A 22,238-nucleotide genomic window follows, 5' to 3' on the forward strand; every position below is an offset into this window, starting at 1 on the left:
CAAACATAATGCCAGGTTCACATTACTCCGTTGCAGTGCGAACGTGGTGCGTATTTTTTCCACGCTCATGTTAACAGATTAATAAAGCGTGCACACGGTTGCGGTTCAGTAGTGCGTTCCAGGAGCGGTGCGTCTGCAGAAGTGCAGAGATCGTTTCCACACCAAATCTATTTTTGCTGCGCTGCAAGCGCTGAATTAAAGTAACAGCACATTTTTTGCAGTAAATATTAACATGGATTGACACAAAAATGTAGTAATTACACAGTAGTAAGTCTACTGTTTTTCAGTTAACACATATGGCTTTCTGTGATCGGCGATCAGCCTCAAAAATCCTGATTGGAGCACCCCTACACATTACTTTCATAATTGCTAAAGGGCAGCATACATGTTTGTGGGGCCCATATCTAAGCTTTTCAAATGTCAAAGCAACAAGGTTTTGTAAATGTTCATCAGCAATTTCTGGTCTTGTACCTCATATAATTACAAACGTTAAAAGCATGCATTCCAAAAACACCACAAAACCAAAAAGAGGCAGAAACGTAAACACCACACTCATATGTAATCATTTAAATTTAAAACTACAAGCATTAATAGGGAGTCGGTCCTCCCTTTGCTGCTGTAAAAACTCCCACTCGCTGGTAGTTGTTAAAACAAAGTTGGAGGGATTTTCTCCCACTCAGACACAAGAGAGAAGTGAAGTCAGGCACCGATGGTGGGCGATGGGATGATCTGGTTCACAGTTCAATTCATCCCAAAGGTGTTAAGTTAGAGGTAGGCTTTTAGGTAGGCTCAGTCATAGTCGCCTATTTGGTGGGGATTCTTCAAGTCAAAAAATTTGAGAACCACAGTTCTAGACTAATTGCAGGAATTAGATATTTGATTCAACAAGGCGCTAACAAGGAGGCTAAAGACTGCAGCCCTCTTGAGATCAGGGGAGTGAGGTTTTACCTGCACAGCACCTACCCACTGGACTCCGTTACACATAAAGAAGAGATTCATCATTGAGAATCAGTTAAGAGGCTTAAAATTAGTTCTGCACAAATTTATTTGAATCAGCTAGCCTTTGATATATTGGTCACCCCACCTTAAGCCTCTCATTGTACTGGATGATCACAATGTACTTAACTGCTGCAACAGAGGCACAACATTACAGCCCCAAAAAAGGAATTATTAATAAACAATGGTAAAGGGTTCCAGCTGTAGGCCTGTCGCAATAATCAATATATCGACTTATCGCGCAATATACTGTATGTACATGACCTCAATCATTTTTGGTGACGCAATATATCGCCCATTATATTTACTTAAAAATTAATGTCACCGTGTTTTTTACATTCCACTTGCGCCTGTGTCTTTTGCAGCTTCTCATACATAACGTGGTGTAGTCATGAGGAGCTAGTTCAAATTTAAAAAATGCTTCTACAAAAAAAGTTTTATCTGCAGATATGGTCTTGTTTAGGGATCTGTGTCTTTGTGCATACGGACATCTGACTGCTGAGTAGTGATTGTGTTTTTCAGCAATAGACCAATTTGGAGTAGACGTCACAGTTACATCACTTGCAGCTGCGCGCGCATAGTGGTTGCAGAAAAACACTGGGAACAAGTGGAGGTAAATGGGTAAAATCCATGGAATAAAAGAAAAAAATATTTTTGTGCCTTTTGATGTCAAGATCGGAATGCAAATAATTTTTATAGAATACTGTCGTCACTCTCCCGGGTTTTCTGCAACCATGATGCACGCGCATCCTGATTGTTTACAAACCGATAATTGGTCTATAGTGTGCACCCTTAATTTACAGAGAAAAGAAGGTCAGGGAAAAATCTCCATACAAGTTCTTTGTGCATTTTTCTTTTTTTGTACTTGTTACTTTGCACTTTTTGTTAGAAAATGTTTATTTACTATTTATTCAAGTTTTTTAAGGTATCTAATATTTTAATATTTAATTTCCATGATCTAAATATTCTTAAAAATTAAATGTTTGTTGTCATTTGGAAGTGTGTTGGCCTTCTTGCATTATTATACTGTTACATTATGATTATATATTCAGTGGCATAAAATGGTCTTTAAAATTACAATAATGTCGCTTATCGCAATTATTTCTGGGGCAATATATCACACAACAAAAAGTTGTTATCGTAATAGGCCTATCCAGCTGTACACAACACAGAGAAACACATCACAAAAATCGTCTTCAGAAGGCACCTCCCATTTCCAAGAAACTCACAAAAACAATACATTGCAACATGCCACCTCTAGTGACTCACAACCCTATGACTGCCATGATGAGGAACATTTAACAGTATTTAACTGTCCGGACTCCTCCCTTTTTTTTTAAACAGGTGCACTTCTGCGGTTTCAGTTTAGAGATCATGTATCAGTGCATAACAGGGAGAGGTGAGAGATTTCACAGGTTTCTCAAACACCTGTCTAGATCAGCTGGCAGGTCAGAAAGCATTTGCTCTTTACATAGTCTGTGCCGGGATGTCCTATATATTACATTGGGTCAAAAATAAAATAAATACCTAAACAAGCACTAAAAATATACAAGTCAGTGACTAACACAAAGAGAGCTGAAAGCACGAGTCATACATCAACTAGACGTTGACAGACAATAATGAAACCAATTCTCCTGGTAATGCACCAACCCTTGCTTGAGAAATACAAATCATTGCTCATCACTGATTATATAAGGCTAGTTCTCTCCAAATCTGACTAAGGATAGGTCTGTTCATCATACAACATGCACATCGCCTTCTAAAACACATGTAGACCAGTGTACGAGTCCGCAACTATTGTTTTTATGTGGCAGATAATTACAGTCTACATATGAAATGTTACTATATATGGCTTCTGGAGCACCATGCCTGCAAAAATCAATTTCTTTCAGTCACCAATTTCAGTGAAAGCCCAGTTTTAAGAATGCATATGTTTGAGAAAGATGATTATTTAAATGGCAACAGATAAGCAGTTAAAAAAAAATTCCTTATGAATAACTTCTTTGCCCTGGTAAATAAAAATCAACTTTTAGAGTGCTGCCAGATTAAACATGCTCTCATGACACATACTGATACAAGGTTGACATCTTTCCATGAATTTGGAGGTCAAATCAACTCAGAACTGTGAACATGCCCAGAATACTATCTATTTGATGATATGCAAACACAACTGAGCAAACTGAGCGGTACTGATATTGTGTGCATTGGCAAAGCTCAGTTTGCTGTCTCATCATGAGATGTGAATACATTTACGGTTATGCATCAGCAATTATAATTCATATGAAACTGATTAAAAATCAAATGACTTAAAATCACCTGTCAAAGTCCTGTTTTAATAAAAAAAAAATGATACACTAAGATACTGAAATACCATTGTGTTATTGTAAAAAAAATAAATAAAATAAGTGCAATAAGTTTATTTTAAATTAAAAAGGTATAATGCAAACAATCAATAAATGTTTCCTGTAAGCATTACTAATGCTTGGCATAAAAATTAGTATAAAAAGGCTCATGCTCTGATTCCCAAGGTTTCATCCAACGCATGACAGAAGATGTTTTCATTAAAAATTACTAATAAAAATAGAAAATACACAAGTCAACAAAAAATGCATTACTAATAAAAATAGAAAATACACAAGTCCAACGTGAGTAATTTCTACAACAGAGGATCACGAGAAAATGACTTGCATCACTGATGGGTGAAATACAAACAAAACAGATTCTATAGGGGAAATGCATATTCCTAAATCATGGGCATTTATTTTATACGGTCGGTTGACCAGTTTCTGCTTCCGTGATAAGGTCACTTTTTTTGTCTTAACTGCAAATATGTTGTTTAACGAATGACATCATTACACTTAGTCATATTCCGCGACGTCAAAAACAAACAAAACTGAAGTCGCGCGCAGAAACGTTTAAATTTAAACGGTTCCCAACAAAATGCAATAACCTCGTAATTCTAACACAAACCATTTTAAAGAATAAAAATAAACACGGCCTACCTCTGTATAAAATGGTGCTGTTTCAAATAACTTACTCGTCAACTCGCCACGGTAACTTCGCGAAGCTCTTCACGAAAAAAAGAAACTTACCTCTTCCGAGTCGTCGATAAATTTGTTGAGTGTTTCGTCGTCCTCGAGCAGTTCGTTTAACTGAGTTAAGGTATAAGAGCTCAACTTGTTCTCAAAGCCAGCCATGTCTGGCACAGCGGTCTTTCACACTTTGCTGTCTGTGGATCGCGGTCGGACAGGGCAAAGCTGTTCTTTTCAGCCGGAAGACGACAGGAGGAGATGCGTGACGTCAACCGGCACATCACTGTAAGGGTATTTTCATTTGATGCTCACGAACTTTCTCCAAAATGATAATTACATTTCTTACATGTCTTTCAAAATATGTAAATCATACACGTCTGCAACACACTGCATAAAGTGATAACATACTTATTTTTTTATAAAATCTTTTAATTGCAAAAAAAATTGCAAGCTTCAGTGTTGTTGTTTACTAAACTAAAACTATTCAAAGTTGTTTTAATTTAAATAAATCTGAAATAAAATAATACAGATGAAATAAAAAGTATAGTTTAGAAAACTAAAAATAAAATATGCTGAAGTACTAAAAATACAAAAAATTAAAATTAAATTCAATAAAAATTAAATAGAAAAACAAAATAATAAACAATGACAAAAGCACATAACAAAAATCGAAATATTAATTAATACTGTAAACTACACACTATTAACTGTATTAGTAGTATATGGGACATTTAAAGAATGAAACAATTATTTGTCCATTAATTTATTTTATTTACATAATTAAGTTTAATGATATGTTTGTACTATTTAAGATGTTTATATTGGAAACAATAGTACAGTACATCAAGTATGTCAAATATTTATTGCTTAAAGCTTAATTCAGTGCAGAACTCCTGTCTAGTAACACTGTTTGACATGCAAAATATGTGATATATCCCCAGATTAGAATAAATAAAATAAAATATATATCTATCTAGGATTAAGGCCTTCATACAATCAAGTGAAGCACATTTCAACTTTGTCTTAGTAGCGTGCTTCATTTTCAGTGTCGCTACAGTCCTCTGCACTCTCCTTATCTCCTTCCTTCAGCTTCCATGGTGGGGCTGGCGATGGGTTGTGAATATCTGCATCTATGTCAGTCCCCAGGATCTGCCTCTGCACCAGCTTACAGTAGAGGCCTCCCCTGGCCATGAGTTCAGCATGCGGGCCCTGCTCTGCCACACAGCCTTTGTCGATCACTAGGATGTTATCAGCTCTCTCCACTGTGCTCAGTCTGTGGGCAATCACTAAAACCGTGTGTTCTTGCATCAAGTTGTTCAGAGCTTGCTGAACCTAAAAACAAAGTAACGACACAAATGAAGTCTAATGCAAGACTGAAAAGGAATGTTCACTTAAGCCACATCCTTTCAAAGTAATAGTCATCGCTTACTATGTATTCGCTTTCTGAATCCAGTGCACTTGTGGCTTCATCCAAAATGAGAATGCGAGGGTTTCCGATAAGAGCCCGAGCAATGGCAACTCTCTGTTTTTGCCCACCAGACAGCTGAGCACCCTTCTCTCCAACCCCTATAACAGAGGACAGAGCAGCAGGATGAATTATCACCCGCACGCTGGTACAAAACAGAGGTGTCAAATATAATATAATATAATATAATATAATATAATATAATATAATAAACTCGGGCACAAAACAGATGTCAAATAAGTCAAAAACATCAAATCAAGCAATTATGTATTTGAATATCTATTGTCATTATCGCAATGCACAAAGCATTCACATCAAAAATGTACGTTTCTGAACATGACAAAATTTAAGTGAATTTTAGTATACATATTCATAATATTAATAATATAATATTATTAGTAATATGAGATTAATAAATATAAAAATAAAAAAATTGTATAATTTACAACAATAAACAAAAAATATAATATAATATAATAACTAACCAGTTTCATAGCCTTTGGAGAGGCCTGTTATGAAGTCATGTGCATTGGCATTAATGGCAGCTCTAATGACTGCCTCCATGGGGGCTTCAGGTACACCATAGGATATATTCATCTGAACAGTGCGGGCAAATAGAACAGGCTCCTGACTCACCAGTGCTACCTGTAAAAAAAAACAAAAAAAAAAACTCTTTAATTTGCATTTGGTTAAGCCACCTCATTTGCATTATCAGTAACTACTGCCCTCTTAAGACCGTAGAATGTACTACAAGCTTCACTGAAAACTACATTTATTCTTAAATAATGTATCCAGATCAGCCTCAGCATATATCCCACCTTAGAGTGATAGTATTTGTGCTGGTAGCTGTTCAGAGGTCGGCCGTCCACTAGCACATGGCCTTGCTGAGGAGCATAGAAATTCTCCAGCAAACACACACATGAGCTTTTTCCACCACCAGAGGGCCCTACCAGTGCAGTTACTTGCCCTGGGCGGAGATTGAAGGAAACATTCTGAGAAGAAAATGTGGGTTTAGTTTTCTTCCTGTGTCTAGGAATTCTGTTACTGATTCACAAGCATATCAGTTTAAAAGAAAACAAATAAACGTAGCATTCATAGGTACTTGCAATACACTAATTGCAAGGACAAACATCCATACTCCCTACTAATATCAACCATAGCAACCTAGTTTAAGCTGTACGCACAGGGGCACAACTGTAATAAAGTATCTCAATAATTCTGTAGTTAGCCCTTGTGTTTTTAGCCTAAATCGTTAACATTAATCAGTCCTTACACATAAATATGTGGGATTTGTCTGTTCACACTGAATGTGACAATGTGGTGCAATGTGACATAATCACAGCCAATGAATCAGAAGAACATATGTTATATGGTCAGAAACCAACAAAAAAAAATCTGCATTATGTCTGGTTAGGTTATGGTGTTACACTTTGCTGTTAGTTTGTAACCTTCTATCTGAAGTCTACTTTCAGTGAAGAATACCTTTAATATATCCATCTCTGGCCGTGTTGGATATGCAAACGTCACATTTTTGAATTCCACCTGCCCTTCAAATGTCTCTGGAGCTTGTTGACCATCAAGGATATGTTTAGGTTTCCTGTCAATATATTCGAACACTTTCTCTGCAGCGCCAACGCCTTGCATCAGACCTGTGTACACTGACGATATACTCTGTAAAAAGAACAGAAAGTAAGACTTTGTGTTTCAGATTCATCGTATGAGTATCACGCACACACATATTAAAAGAAAAACACCATACCTCCAGGGCCTCACCGAGCTCCAGCTCATAAATGATAAAGGAAATGAGGGTCCCCCCACTCATCTGTTTTGTCACCACCAGGTGGCCTCCATAATAGAGGATTGCTACTTGCAAGGCTAGCTCAGAGATCTAAAGATGAAAATGAAAAGAAGAGAGAACAAAAATTAGTATCTTTGTTCAGACTGACACTGCTGATTTAAATTTTTTGGATCTACAAGATACTTCAAATGACCCAAAAGAGAAATGTAATTATGATATTGGAAAGAAAAATTAGATTTTATAAATGAGAATCTTGTTAGAACAAATATCGAAGGCTTCAATATGCTTGCAAGATACCTACATAGCTGGACCACATGAAGCAGGCATAGGCAACTGCTTGTTTCTTATTAAGAACGAACATCTCCTGCAGTCTGCTGTAGTACGAGTCTGCCTCCTGATCTTCATTTGCAAAACTTCGCACTGTTCTCATGGCTGATATTGTTTCCTCGGCCACTTTATTGGCCTGAGCTAGTGCTGTCTGAACTTCTTTGGTTAATTTCTGTTAAACATCAAAAAATGTGGAATGTTAATTTTTTTTATGCATACATATTTTGTATCAATGCATTCAAAATGCTATTATAATGTGCATTTGTGAAATATAAAACAATATAGAGTATATGCTGCTATAAACTACAATGCATCATTTGCCATTGTTTTTTTTTTTTTTCAAGCAGTGTATTTTCATATGCATAACTTGCCTTGTAATACTCTCCATACAGCTTGGAGACCACAGCTATATATGGGAAACCCATGATGGTGACTACCGACAGTTTCCATGACATCCCAAACATGAATATGAAGATGCCCACAGCTTTCACAAAGCTGCGCAGGAACAGGTTGACATTTTGTGAGATGAGGTCGCTCACCTGAGTAGTGTCTGAGGTAAGTCTAGAGGTAATGTCACCTGTAAGGCAAACCATTGAGAGCTGAATCATTTATGTCGTCTCTACTTCCACCAGTCCAGAGAGGTCTTTGACACAGTAATGTTAAAAACAACACTTGATTTGCATTTCCCGAAGGCCGCCAAATAATAGTATTAAAGTATAAGATTTTAGGCTTTGGTTTCTCTCGAAATAAAATGCTGCATCATGACATCTTTTTTTTCTATTGGCTGCACACAGGAATCAACACAATAAATAACAGCAAAGAAGACAAGGCCAATCACAATTCAGTATGCAAAGAGATGTATGAAAGAAAACCAACCACAATTCAGTATGCAAATATTATGGTGATGTATTTGCTGTTGGGTACATTTTGAATGCTGACCATTCTATAAATGTAAGTCAAAGAGAAATTTTCAAATCTTAAATTGCTTAAAAAATAAATAAAATTTTGATGAATGGTATTATATGATACGGAAAAAAATAAATCAATCTCTACTGTCTATAAAAATTGAAGAAAAGTGAAATCCAGAACTGCTCACCTGACCAAAGCCAAAACAGTGAGAGTAATCAGTGGTTTGGCAAAATGATCCATGCTTTTCTGGATAACTATGCCATCTATTGCTCGCCCCGTGTAATAAGGTATGAAAGCTTCACCTATGGGGAGGAAAATCCGATATTAACACTATGAGCTGATAAACTCTAGAGATGAGAACAAGTGCACACCATCCAAGTGTGACAAACCAAGGCATTCACAAGCATGTAATGACTAGAGTAAAGATTAGAGCTATAGGTAAGGTATATAAAAAATTTTATATGCTCTACTGTTCAAAAGTTTGCTGTCAGTAAGATTTTTTTATATTGATTGATTGATTGAAAGAATTGATACTTTTTTAAGCAAGGATACATTGAGCTGATCAAAAGCAGCAGTAAAGACCTTTCTGAACAATCATGTGACACTAAACACTGGAGTAATGGCTGCTGAAAATTCAACTTTACCATCACAGGAATAAATTACATTTCAAATTATTTCAAAATAGAAACTGTTATTTTAAATTGTAATAATATTTAACTATATTACTGTTTTGCTTTATTTTTGATCAAATAAATGCAGCCTTGATGAGCATACTTTATAAAAAAAGAGAGCAAGTGTGTGTTTTGATTACTTAACAACAAATTCTCTAAAACATTTCAATTTTCCATTCTAGTCCAAACTCTCAAAAGCTAGATTTACAGATTTATTTAAAATACATTTCATATCACTTTACAATAAGGTATTATGCAGTAACAATCTTTACTGCATCATGTATCATATCAAAGTTCATTCTTAGTCCAAAAAAAGCATTGTTGGTTGTTGTGTTAAATAATGCTAACATATACAACCTTATTGTACATTTACTCTATATTTCATGAGATTGTTTATTAAGACTGACTGCTGGCAACATTAGCAAAACTTACTGCTCAACACAAATGATAGAAAAAAATATTAACTCCTGAAATATCACTTTAATTATATGTTTACTTGATTCACCACATTTCTTAGAATATTTAAGTGATAACTGTGAGAGTCAACTTACACACAGCAGAGAGGAGAAGAAAGAAGAGAGCAATGGCCAGCAAACCAGAGTCCTTCTTACAGTACGACAAGAGACGGCTGATTGTGGCCCCTGAATGGGGTTGCTCTTTCCTTGATTTTCTGCTCTTCTTACTGGACTCATCTTCGGTCTCGATACCATCCACCAGCCTCTCCGTCTCCTCGCTGTCCTCTCTTTCAGATACAGAATTGGGAGTCTGTGACAGCTTCTTCCATGAGATCATGATGCCTATTGCTGATGCACAAGTCCAGGAGAACAAACTTAGGAACCAGGGGTCATACATCAGAGCTCCCTCCTCGGAAAGCATCAACAACTTGGCAAGAGCATAAGTCATGTTGGTAAGGCATATAAAAGAAACCAGCGTCCCCAGGTTTGAAACCCTCTGTGGACCATCAGTCCTGTTATAGAACACCCCGATGGTGGCCCCGAAAAGAAGACTGGCCCGTATGAGTACAGTTCCCCACAAGTCCAAAGTTGAGCGGTGTATGTCAAAGTCCTCTAATTCATCTGAAAATATATCAAGACTTGATCCATGAACATACAAGACTGTGGTGACCACGATATCCACCAGAGTGAAAACCAGGTTGCCACTAATAATCACAGCAACCCTCATTATCCTACACCTGCTGGAGAGCCTTGAAGCTACCGAAATACAAAAAGAGCAGCAAAAATTCTACATGGAAGTGATTTCTATAGGGCGAGTAAACATATTAATGACACAGCAGCGTGAAACCAGACTGACAGGTCTGGAGTATTAATAAAAAGTGCGCGCCTGAAACAAAGTCTATGTGAATGTACTGCGTCTGTCAAGTTGGTTCGCTGGCCTGCGCAGCTTAACACCCGGCACTATCGCAGACTCATTCATTGGGGCAGTACAGAATGCATTTTCCGTCTAAGAATCAGCTCCTTATTTCCTTCGTAAATCAATATTCCCGGTACGACAACAAAACTTATCTTAGTCCCATAATTTCCAGGCAACATCCATAGCCTCTTCTTACCGGCGCGGTGCAATGACAGGAAGGGGGAAAAGAATACAGTACTGAAGCCCCGCCTCCGTGACGGCGGCCCAATCAGAAAGGGCTCTGGTCACATTGTGAAATACACAAGTATTTACATAATTTGAAGGAGAGGGCGAGGACATTGTATTTCGATAATATAGGCAAATTTTGAAATGGATATAATTGTATTTTCGCAACAGATTTATAAGGTACGAACCTAAAACCTAACATATAAAAGGCCACTTAAATACGCCTTTTTAAAAAAGTGCATTTTATGTCATGCTTTAAGAAGTACACTTACTTTGATTCGTTGACTAACATACTAAAGCACGTGCAGAGTTTTTTAAGCACATGTATATTTTACTTTACTATAAATGATTATCATTACAGTTGGCAGTACACTTGTAAATATGAAATAATATATAAAGATGTACTCCAGCCATACTTAAGTGGATCAGAAAACCATTCAAGTTGAACTAATTGCATATGAATTTGCACTATCATACAATTTCATTTAATTGTACCGTAAATAACATGCATTTAAAAGTCTGAAAATTACATCCATCCATCCAGTTACATCCAGAAATGGTGCATTCATAGGATTCCTACATTTGTTTATTTTATTTATATTATTTTTTTATTAAAAAATTTACAAAAAAAAAGTAACACTGTCTGTCCTTATGTTATTAATAAGCACAGTTGAGGCTTTGAATTTCTATTGTACCAGTGCAGTTTAAAGTTAAAAACATTTTTACAGCTTCAATAGGTTGGTGTTATATATATATATATATATATATATATATATATATATATATATATATACTGTATATATAGCAGAAATTTAACAAAAAATATAAACATTTTATGAAATATTAAATACGATTTTAAACAAGAACACAGCATTTCAACACTAAACGGTTTATTTCAGACATGTTGCCACTTGGCAGGATGTCTAAATCATGACACGTGTAACAAGGTAAGGTCAGCCTCATTGTGAAATATGCTGCAATCTGTGGTCACGTTCTTGCACCTTTGTTTCAGCCCTCATTATTTCAAAGGCAAACAGGAAGTTGCATGAGATGTCATATTGGCCACAGAATAACTGATTTTAACTGATTAACAAATCTGTTTATTACAAATGAAAACAGTTAATTGTTGGATAGCATTTATCATAATTTAAAACATAATGGAGCAAAAAGTATTTATGAGATAAAGCCTGAAACTTCATAACTATTTACTGACATATAGAACCTTAACATTTCCTTTCCACACACATGGATGAGTAAGTGATTAAGTAAACGATGAAGCTAAATTGCTGTTTGCAAATTCAGACTCACTGTCAAAGACAAAAGAAACACTTTGGTGTTATATAATAATCATTATATGAGAACTAATGAGAACTATTTTCTGTGATAATGAACACTGATTATTACAGTCTTCATCATTTAAGTTTACACAACATTCTATCAGATAATACTGAAATCTCTGTATGTCAGATGACTCATCTAAAGCAAATACAGATAAAAATGTCTTTTGAGACATGAGTCAACCAAGCAAAACAACTAAATCTTTGGGCGTGTAGTTCAATAAACAAAAAACTAAGACCATCGTCTGTGTCAATGAACGCCTTGAGGTGAAATGCCATATTTTAATCTGCTACATTATGTGCTGAAACAGAAAGTAAACATGAGTTCATCTGCTTGACCTGCTCTCTGTGGACCACTTACTGCAGACGTCAAGTCTTCAAGCTGTAGCCTATGCAAATACACTTTGCAGATAGTGCTTTATGAATAGTCAAATCAAAAAAGATTTTCAGTGCACATCTGTTAGAGGATATTCCAAGCCATTTTTCTTGGCTTCAGGTACATTCTGGATTGTGGTCAGGACTGTCTCTACTGGAAAAGACAGGTAGAGGCTTTCCTTGAGCTTTTTTGCTGAGGGCGTTTCCTCTGTGCTTAACAATGGGTCGGTCACAGTGAGAGTTATGGAAGGCATATTTCTAATCTTGCGTTTTGCATTTTTCTTTTCTTGTCTGTATGCAACATTCATATTTGTCACTACCTGTATAGACAAAAAGAACATTATCAGAAAAACGGTGTGAAATTACAAGCTTGTCTGCACTAAAAGCAGTGTTTTCAGACATGCTTTTTGAATAAATGCTAGTTGTTAGACATGTACCATGATGCAATAATTTAACTGATCAATTAGTAAATAATTTTTAACTAAAAGATTTGAACTAAACAAACAAATGCTCAGACTTTACCATCTGTTTGATGTTATTCTGTTGCTCCTGCAAGGAGGACAGAAAAGTGTTTGTGTCCTCTTCATTAAGGGCCTCGTCCTCCTGGTCCTGATAGCAACCAAGAGGATCAAACTGTGTTTTTAAAAAAAAGAAGAAAAAAAAAGAAATGGATTTTTAATAGCAATTCAGTCAGTGTATCTTCTTTTTACTTTCTGTGTGCTGTGGGTGGGTTCGGCTGACGGTGGTCTGCATGTATATGACCTCCACTCGCTCCTCTTTGTCAGGATGATGGGCGCAATATGCGACATATCTCACATAAAAATATGAATACCAAATATTATATCTAACCTTTTTCTTATTTATTGTGAAAATTATTGTGCAAAATAAACTTAGTGGGGGAAAAATGAACTGACAGTTCTCAAACACAAAGAGCTGACATTGACAGAGACAGAAACTTTTACTATGTTACTATAACACACACTAAATTACAGCACAGCTAAATATGACATTTATTATAATGGGTTTAGGCGAGGATTGTGAAGCTGATTTTAATTAAAAGTTATAATATTATTTCATGTTCTGTAACAGTTTAGGCCTACTGAATGTTAAAAAATAATGGCACAAATTTTACTGTAATGTTGAATGGCTGTATTTACTAATTTTATTCCCAGAGACAGCAGTATCAGTATTTGTATTAATGATACTTGCCTTCATTCATGTATTGCCTTCATTCAAATATACCATCTTCATTTAAAGTAGCGCTCACCTTAGAGCCAAATGATGTAATGTGTGGAGTTATGTTTAGCAATAGGGTAGTAAGGTTAGGGTGGGGTTGGAGTGTCTACCTCCAACCATTATGTCTAAGCTGGACATCGAACTCCACCTATTGGCTCTCCTTTGTTTTGTTTCCACATTAATTTAAAGATACAGTGTGAAAATATATTTATGATTACAAATTCTAACATTAGGTGCGATTAATCATGATTAACTACAGAAAAATCACACTACTTATTACATAAAATCATTCATTCATGTCACAAAACTATCATATCCTATTAGTTAATTCTCTTACCTCACAAGATAGGCTGGCTTTTCTGTTGAATATTAAAAAGTGTGGTGTAAATTTTGTCGTAGGGTTGACCGATGTCCTAAAGGTGGCCAAAACTGGATCGAGAAAATCATCCCACTCCACCTGTTTCTCCACCACCATCTGTTTTATGGCATCTCTCAGGAGATTACTGCTGCGATCATACAGTGCATTCCGCTGCGGCTGGTCTACTGACAACACTCTTTGCGCTATGTTCCACCGGTCACACAGGTGCTTTGTAACCTAAAATAATCAATAACAATGCTATTAAAATACAATTAATCACCTGTTTTGCATAAAAGGTTGGTATTTTGACAAAAAAAAGTTTTACCTCCTCACAGAAGTCAGCACTTTGAGAGCAAAATATTGTCTTTGCAGGACCAAATCTGGGAGGGGGGGCACATTTTAGCAAATAAGCATATTTATTCTTTATTAATGGGGCAATATTTTCTCACCTGCAAGTAGATGAGGAAATGCATCGCGCAACACAAAGACCATCTTTCTTTTGTACAGGAAAGGCCTCTACCCATTTACTGTAGTAATCTGTAATAACAACAACGTGTGTATTCCCTCTATGTGCAGTGCCTGGGAATGGACCTGTTTTCGAATAACACAAGTGAAGACATTTGGTTAAGCCTTAGAAATGTGTCCTGCTAACTAATTAGACTTCTTAAAAGTCCCTTACAAACTTTTACCAATTATTTCAACCGCCAAAATGTCCCATGGACCATCCACCTTGATGGGTCGTACCGTTCTAGCCAGGTTTTTATTCCGCTCTGCGTGTTGACACGTTTCGCACACTTTAATCTGAAATAGATGATACAGTGATTTTTAGATGAAGGTATGAATAAAAACATGACGGTACCGAACATGTCCATTCCTAAAAGGGTCATATTAATGACATCCACTGCATACCCAATCCACAACATCCTTGACAATGCCAAGCCAGTAGTATTTACTCTGAATCCTGTGAACTGTCTTCTTCTGTCCCAGGTGATGTCCAATGTCATTGAAGTGACACTCTAGGAATATCTGTCTCTTCTGCTCTGCCTCAATCACTACTTCTCGCTTTTCTTCTTTCTTTGGTCCCACATAATACAATCGACCATCTGTAGAGAAAGATTAGAGGTAACAAAACAAAAAAAGGAAAAATTACTCAGTAAGATTAGCTAACGCACTAAATATGTGTAAAAACATTGGTTATGTTGCCTTTAAAAGCTGTTTTACATACTAAAATAGACTGGATTAGAGGGAAAAAAGCACCTCAAACATTAGGAGGAGATATAGTTTTTAAAAATTGTCTAGTGATAATTATAAAGCGCCATGCTGACATACATATAGAGAGAGATGGTTTTTATATAGGTTAGATGTTTTTGGCCTGTCAAAGTTAACATGTTAACTTGAGAAATAATAATAGAAGCCTTCTGTCTTTGTTTTACAGGAAGTAACTTACTGCAAAACATTGAAAGAATCCAAGATTACTGAAATTTCTTAAAATGATAACTACAAGAATTGTTCTCACCGTCAATCATAAATTTCTGAGCATATCTTTTGAGATTTTTCTTGCGAATAGGATTCATGGTTTGAGGATAACAGCCCTCGGCAACAAACGTGTAAATGTCCCCCAGTCTGTTTGAGCTGGACGCCACCACCTCCTCTTCGGCAACGGGCAACGAGTCCACACTCAACATTCTGCTGCGAAAATACGGTCCCAGGCTTTAAATACATAACAGAAGGCACAGCTATATAATCATCCAATCTTAATTTTAAAACTACAGGCGCACCAAACACAGGGGACAATCATAGCGTGTTTCTAAACAACTCGAGTCTTGCCTTGAACTTGCACACTCACACACAATAACAGTCGGACGGAAGGAATTAAGTGACGTACCAGGATGTAAACATTACTTCGGTATTTATCGCTCTTTTTAGATAGGAACTCATGCAAGATATGTCTCGAATATTTATACTCATATACATAGAAAAATGTAGCATTATTAAATCTGATCATTTGAATTAGGTATTCATTTTATCGACACTGTTTGTTCCTTTACGGACATATTTCTGGTTGTTCCAAAACATTCATTGAGTGGGCGGAGCTCTGAACAGACTTCAAACTAGTAGTCTAACCGTGTCGAAAATATGTTCTCGTCGTATAAATAGCTGTTACACCTGTATAAATATATCAGTATGTAGATGTTATTATTATAAAATCCATGGATAAATTTTACACATGCAGTTGTTTTTTCAGAGATAATATTTTTCTTGAAGAATATAAACTTCACGTTCGTTTCATCGCAGAGAACCAGTTCAGGAAGGAATATCAAAATGGGAGTAATCTACAACAACACTTAATGTTAAATACTTCGCCAGTTCTTTCTGAACACCTGTGACATTTGCTTACGATCCTCAGGTCCCTGGGTTGCGTGACTGAATCTCAGTTCAGAGACGTGCTTGGAAAGGTGAGTGAGCTCTGGAGCAGAAATCACTCCTGTCATAACGATGGAGATCAAGGCTGTAAGAGGGTGGTTATTTATAATTCAGTTGTGTATTTATAGATTCATGCAGAAATCGAAAGACGCCAGAGTCATAAATTGAAATCAGCAGAGAGAGCAGCTACAATTAGGGAGATTTATGCACCTCTACATCAACATGTTTATCATCTGCAGGTACTTATATTCAGTAATCCAGGTAGTCTATGATTGAAACTCGTTCACTGATATACTACAATATCATCATCTATCCTTTGCAAGGAGTCATTCCTGGCCCCAGAGTTTTTACAGTTGGTAAAATACTGTACTTCAAATGATGCAACCATGGAAGGACTAATGAAACTCATCCAGACAGAGGCAGGTGAGCTGCTTCTTTACTCAGTTTTCAGTTGAAATCTGTTGACTGTCAAATTATGGAAGACAAGTTTATTGTGTATTTTGCAGCACCAAGGGTCTTTCGATTCCCAGTGTTGCGAAAGGAATTCTGCAAGGACTTTATAGAAGAGCTGGAGCATTTTGAACAGTCTGATGCTCCGAAGGGCCGGCCAAACACCATGAACAATTATAGAGTACACATTTTTATCATACACACTTAATCCAGTTTGTGTGATTGATATTGCCATCAAAAGGCAGACTAATTTGGTTCTTGTTCTTTGTTTAATAATAATTTGACATCTCTCTCAATGAATACAGATTCTCCTCAGTGAACTGGGCTTTGATGAGAGTTTCTTCACTCCACTGAGGGAGGTCTATCTGCATCCACTCACGGCTCTGCTCTACAGTGACTGTGGAGGAAGCTGTCTGGACAGTCACAAGGCTTTCGTGGTCAAGTATGATATGCGTGAAGACTTGGACCTTAGCTATCATTACGACAACGCTGAAGTCACTCTCAATGTATCACTGGGGAAAGACTTTACGGAGGGGAACCTGTTCTTTGGAGACATGAGACGGGTGCTGTGAGTTATAATTTATAATAGAGCTTGAAAATGGTGTGATGATTATGAAGACAACTTTTGAGAATTCCCAGACAGTTTTTGGCCTGTTAAACTGATATTAATAACTCTTTATATCTCAATATTCAAGTTTCATCTAACTGTATACAGACACACCTGGTCTGTCCAAATTAACCTGAAAGTTAACCTGAGATACTATTTTTCATATCTCAATCATATCTTATATCTTCAGGTTTCTACATCAAACTGACTATATATTGGGTAGAAAAAATGCTCAATACAACTTAATACAAACTGAATTGTTTCTTTTTGAGTATTTTGTAGATTTACATTTTTTTTATATAATGCATTTTAAATAGATTTTATAATAGATATAGAAATCATTTGCTATGGCTTTATGTGCAGTGAAAATATAAATGTCAGTTATTTACTTTTGGAAACCACATGCATAATATCATGCCTAATCATTTTCACACGCAAATTTCTTTTTAATTATTATTTTAGAAGAGGGGAGTCCTTAATAAAGTGCCTTTGCATCAGAAAGTTTGGAAAACCTGATTTAATGTATTATCTTCTGCTTACAATCAGTCGAATAAAATAAAATGAAATAATATCACATTCACCGAGCATCACGTAACTGAAGGTCTGCTACACAGAGGCCGGCACATGCACGGAGCTCTGCCCATCTCCTCAGGCACACGCTGGAACCTGATCATATGGATGCAAGCTTCACGTGAGAGGAACAAACTCTGCCCTATGTGTGGTAAGAGACCCACACTAGTGGAGAGTGACGTATTCCGTGATGGCTTCACTATGGACACTAGTAGTAATGTGTCATGTTCTTTAACATGATGTTGTTCAGTCCATATGGGAGCTAATTTATGAGAGTCTAATTCATGGTGCTTTGCTCAGTGAGTCAGCAATCAGGATAAAATGATTTTGGTGCCTTCTTCAAAATCAGTCCTAAAGGTATAAGAGTTGATTTATGTTCTTGGGTAATTTTGACTGTAAATGACCTGATTCAATATTTAATTGTAAATGTAGTGGTTTTAAACCTGCTATTGATGTTAGTCAGTGTCTCATCTTAGGATAAACTGTTAATATATACAAGGAATTTGAGATGTACAATAAAATAAAAAATAAGAATAATAATTCTAAGGTATATATGGCTTATATGTACAAAAACATCAATTTCAGTAAATATTTTGAATCTGCCACCTCATTTCCTTTACCAAAATTCAAGTTGCCAGGAAACAGATTTATTGCATCTTAAAAAGTTCTCTTTTTTTCCTCCAGAGGTTAAATCTCATGTCGGCCAATATCCATCATTTGCAACCTTTCCATTTACACATTCATATACAGAAAAAACTTCTCACGTACACTGAACACAAGCCTTCTGAAACTTTCAAGGAAACAAAATGTAAGGCCAAAAAATCTTTCATTTGCTTATTTCAAAGCTTGTTTTTTTGGTTGTTTCTTTTCCACAACTTTGATTTTTGCGTGATTTAGGCAGGAAAAGACAGGGAAAGGAAGGAAAAAGCATGACTGTTTGGAGAAAGGCAACACTACTAGACCCAGAGGTAGCAGTTACAGAGGAAAACAAAATCAGAATTGTTTATCCCTGTCACCATCATATCAAAGGTACTGGAATCTTGAATATAAAGTTGATCTAGGTTTCTAAAATGAAATTGCAAAAGGTTTGCACTGCATAAATATAAACGGATTTTGTCTAAAATATATTCTCATTTGTTGTAAGAAAATAATCTTTCTGCCTTTCCATTATCTATGGTGTTATATTGTTTCCAATTAATAAAATTGACTGCGTTTTAAGCTGTTTTGGTTTTTAAAATAAGAAACAAAAATGATGCTTAATGCATCCATTGCATAAATTATACATTTCGGCTCAATGTTTGCCCTTTTAAATAATTCAACCTCTAACTTCTTATGCCACGTCACAGTTATGTGTACACATAAAGTGCTGTCTGATCCATAAACTTGCGTATTAGCCACACAGGATCTTCAAACAAGCTGAGACGGAGCATGCAATGTTCCACACTGCACAACTGGAGAACCGACATTATAGCGTCGTCTCGCTGCTCATGTCCCTGTGATCTCTGTGTCTGCCTCTAGGGTTAATATCAGTGTCGTCATAGTCCGACTCCATCTCAATCTTCACCTGGGGCATGGGGCAGGACATCCCTCTGGTCATTGGCATCGCCGGGGATGACGGACAGGAGATCTTCAGGTGCAGAGTGATGCTGTGGAATGGCAACTTCCAGTTACAAGAGTGAGGAGGAGAAAGAGGAGAGGGCTATGACAGGAAGGAGGAACAGCTGAGGAGCAGTCTGTATTAAGATGTTAGTTGCAGGTGACCGCACAAGTGTTCCAGGGGAAAGATTTGGGATCAGGACACCCAAAGCAGGAAGAAGGCTCAGTATGCTTGTCTAGGTTAAGGAGATAACTAAAGTGTTTAAATGCGATAAAGACTAGGACAACTATGGTAAACCTTAACAACAAGGTTCAACATTAACATTAGTTAATGCATTAGAAATCATGAAATAATTCTGGTTCTTGGTTAATGTTCATTTCTAGGATCAGACATTTATAATATATATTTTAACATTCCTGTTAAAAAAATTATAGAATATATAATGTAATACATTACATTTTTAACAGGAATTATATATATATATATATATATATTTAAAATGCTCATTAAGGCTGAATTTATTTGATCAAAGTACAGTAAAGACTAACATTGTGAAATACTACTACAACTTAAAATAACTATTTTCTATTTCAATTATAATTTATTCCTGTGATGGAAAAGTTGTATTTTCAGCAGCCTTGATCCTTCAGAAATCATATTAACTTATTTAAATATTAAACTGGATTTGTGGAAACCATGATACATTTTTCAAGATTCTTTGATAAGAAGAAAGTTCAAAAGCATTTTACAAATATTTTTGTTTTAAATGTATTTTTGTATTTTGTAACAACGTGAAAGTCTTTACTTGCTGTTAAATCTTGTCAAATCTTGTCAAAGTATGACATCTTACTAACCCCATATTCTTTTTATATAAAAATAATATATAGTAATAGTATTATTATAAAGTATCATGATCGTTAACAATAGCTATACTATCTTGTATGATAATAATCCAAATGATGCCTAATGCAATTACTAATGTTAACAAATTGAACCTTTGTTAAAGTGAACACTTCATCCAAACCATGCCCCCTGAACAGCAATGCAGACATGAAACCCAGCAGATTTTACATCATTTCTACATCAGAATGATACAGAGGCACACATTTGGATAAGTATGGGTTGTGAATATAGTTTGAGAGGAACCAGGCTGGGGGAAAAAACCCTAGAAAATCTAGTACAAGAGTTATTCTGTATAAGCACTCTTATTGGAACCACAATTATACAGGGAAAGAAACAACCAAAATTCCTTAAAAGAACTAATATACATTGTTACATTATGCACTTTATAGCTACTAAAAATGTATTCTAGAAAGCTAGAAAAAAAGTAATTCAAATATAAACTTTTCTCACTGGCATCTTTCCCAGTATTTATATAAACAGAAACTGTACCCACATCTAATTATGGAAGTTCAATAATTATTATTTATGTGTGCTGTTTCTTTAGGTGTGAAAATGTAAGCAAAAGAAATAATACATATGCATAACACCATAAAATACACATTTTCTATAAAAGCATGCCGAGTAAAATACTGGTGGTTGCATGAAAACAATTCTATCTGCATTGCTTCAAAGCGCATGGCAAGGGCAATGAGAATATAGCAAAAAAAAACTATATGCAATGTAAGGTCTTGCATGACCTTATTTATTGGTCTTAGCAGTTATATATTCAATATTCTGAGCTGCCTCTCAACTATGTCATCTATTTCTACTGTATGTACGTATGAATGCAATCTTTAGTAGTAAAATTAAATGTAGTGGAGGTGCGTATTTTAGAGGAAATGTGCTCACATTTCAAAAGAAATAATAATAAACTAATAAAGTCGGTATCAGTAGTAGTAACTGCCTGGTTGGCATCGTGCCGCCCACTCTGAGTTGGAGTCTGGCGCCTGTAAGAGGTCACGGTAGGGAACGTGTAGTTTGAGCACACAGTACCTGCGATCCAAGTCCGAATCACTGGGGGAGCAGTTTGTATTGGGTTTATACTTGTCCTGTCGGCCAAAGAACGGATGAAGATTAGTGTATGCTTCTGTAGAATGCGTCATGTTTGTCTTTGAAGCTTTATTAGTATAAGCATGAGGCTCTTCTCCACCAGAAGGTGGCACCAGTGAAATACAATACAACAGTGGATGTCAAAAATTATTTAAATAGATAATTTTTATGTGACTTAAGTCAAGTCAAATAAAACTTCTCTCATTTCAACCCCAGCAGCCTGCGTCTTTCCTTGAGTAGTCGGACTACTAAAACACTTACGTCTTCACTGTCATCCCCTCCTTTGCCTTTCTTTTTGTCCTTCTTGGTGTTCTTCTTTTCATCCTCTTTTTTCTTCTTTTCCTTCTCGGGCAGGATATCATCCAGCCATGCCAGATCGTGTTGAGAGAAGACCATGTCCAACATCTTTCATACCACCATAAGACCAAGAATCTGAGGAATCAAGGGGGAAAAACTTGTTTGTATGCTTAACGCATTCTTAATATTTATTATTCTTAA

The 22,238-nt window shown here is 36.1% G+C and overlaps 4 protein-coding genes and 1 pseudogene across 4 annotated transcripts in view; 1 reads left to right on the plus strand and 4 right to left on the minus strand.

The window, feature by feature from the left end:
* Nucleotides 1–4,279, minus strand: part of LOC107673398 (vacuolar protein sorting-associated protein 37B-like) — a 16,768-nt gene extending 12,489 nt beyond the window's left edge. The window contains exon 1 of the mRNA XM_016466974.1: nucleotides 4,089–4,279. Coding sequence (XP_016322460.1) covers nucleotides 4,089–4,193 — 105 coding nt within the window. The 5' untranslated portion in view covers nucleotides 4,194–4,279. The remainder of the gene's footprint in view (nucleotides 1–4,088) is intronic.
* Nucleotides 4,280–4,786: 507 nt separating this feature from the next.
* Nucleotides 4,787–10,781, minus strand: LOC107673399 (ATP-binding cassette sub-family B member 9-like; annotated as a pseudogene).
* Nucleotides 10,782–16,490: 5,709 nt separating this feature from the next.
* LOC107673403 (2-oxoglutarate and iron-dependent oxygenase domain-containing protein 2-like) lies at nucleotides 16,491–18,398 on the plus strand (the record flags this gene model as incomplete). The annotated part of the gene is made up of 6 exons (XM_016466979.1): nucleotides 16,491–16,556; nucleotides 16,653–16,763; nucleotides 16,848–16,947; nucleotides 17,031–17,155; nucleotides 17,280–17,542; nucleotides 18,196–18,398. Coding segments are annotated over 6 exons (861 nt in total), but the record flags the coding sequence as incomplete, so codon positions are not given.
* A 1,198-nt stretch (nucleotides 18,399–19,596) lies between these two features.
* On the minus strand, nucleotides 19,597–22,159 carry LOC107673402 (electroneutral sodium bicarbonate exchanger 1-like). Its single transcript, XM_016466978.1, has 3 exons — nucleotides 22,002–22,159; nucleotides 21,684–21,739; nucleotides 19,597–19,797 (listed from the first exon to the last, which is right to left on the minus strand). The coding sequence occupies exons 1-3, from the start codon at nucleotides 22,143–22,145 to the stop codon at nucleotides 19,617–19,619; spliced, it is 381 nt and encodes a 126-aa protein (XP_016322464.1). The 5' UTR covers nucleotides 22,146–22,159; the 3' UTR covers nucleotides 19,597–19,616.
* LOC107673401 (electrogenic sodium bicarbonate cotransporter 4-like) overlaps nucleotides 22,090–22,238 on the minus strand; it is a 30,567-nt gene continuing 30,418 nt past the window's right edge. Inside the window, exon 24 of the mRNA XM_016466977.1 lies at nucleotides 22,090–22,172. Within this exon, the coding sequence (XP_016322463.1) occupies nucleotides 22,149–22,172 (24 nt within the window). The 3' untranslated portion in view covers nucleotides 22,090–22,148. The remainder of the gene's footprint in view (nucleotides 22,173–22,238) is intronic.

Source organism: Sinocyclocheilus anshuiensis, unplaced genomic scaffold (genome assembly GCF_001515605.1).
Source record: "Sinocyclocheilus anshuiensis isolate Anshui unplaced genomic scaffold, SAMN03320099.WGS_v1.1 scaffold508, whole genome shotgun sequence".
Lineage (NCBI taxonomy): Eukaryota > Metazoa > Chordata > Actinopteri > Cypriniformes > Cyprinidae > Sinocyclocheilus > Sinocyclocheilus anshuiensis.

What these genes read in the sequence shown, in the direction of transcription:
- LOC107673402 (XM_016466978.1), bottom strand. Translation starts at nt 22,145, where the DNA reads ATGTTGGACATGGTCTTCTCTCAACACGATCTGGCATGGCTGGATGAT. An exon ending in GAGGGGATGACAGTGAAGAC is followed by an intron (nt 21,740 to 22,001) that starts GTAAGTGTTTTA and finishes TTTGGCCGACAG; the next exon opens with GACAAGTATAAACCCAATAC. An exon ending in GATTCGGACTTGGATCGCAG is followed by an intron (nt 19,798 to 21,683) that starts GTACTGTGTGCT and finishes GCCATTCCACAG; the next exon opens with CATCACTCTGCACCTGAAGA.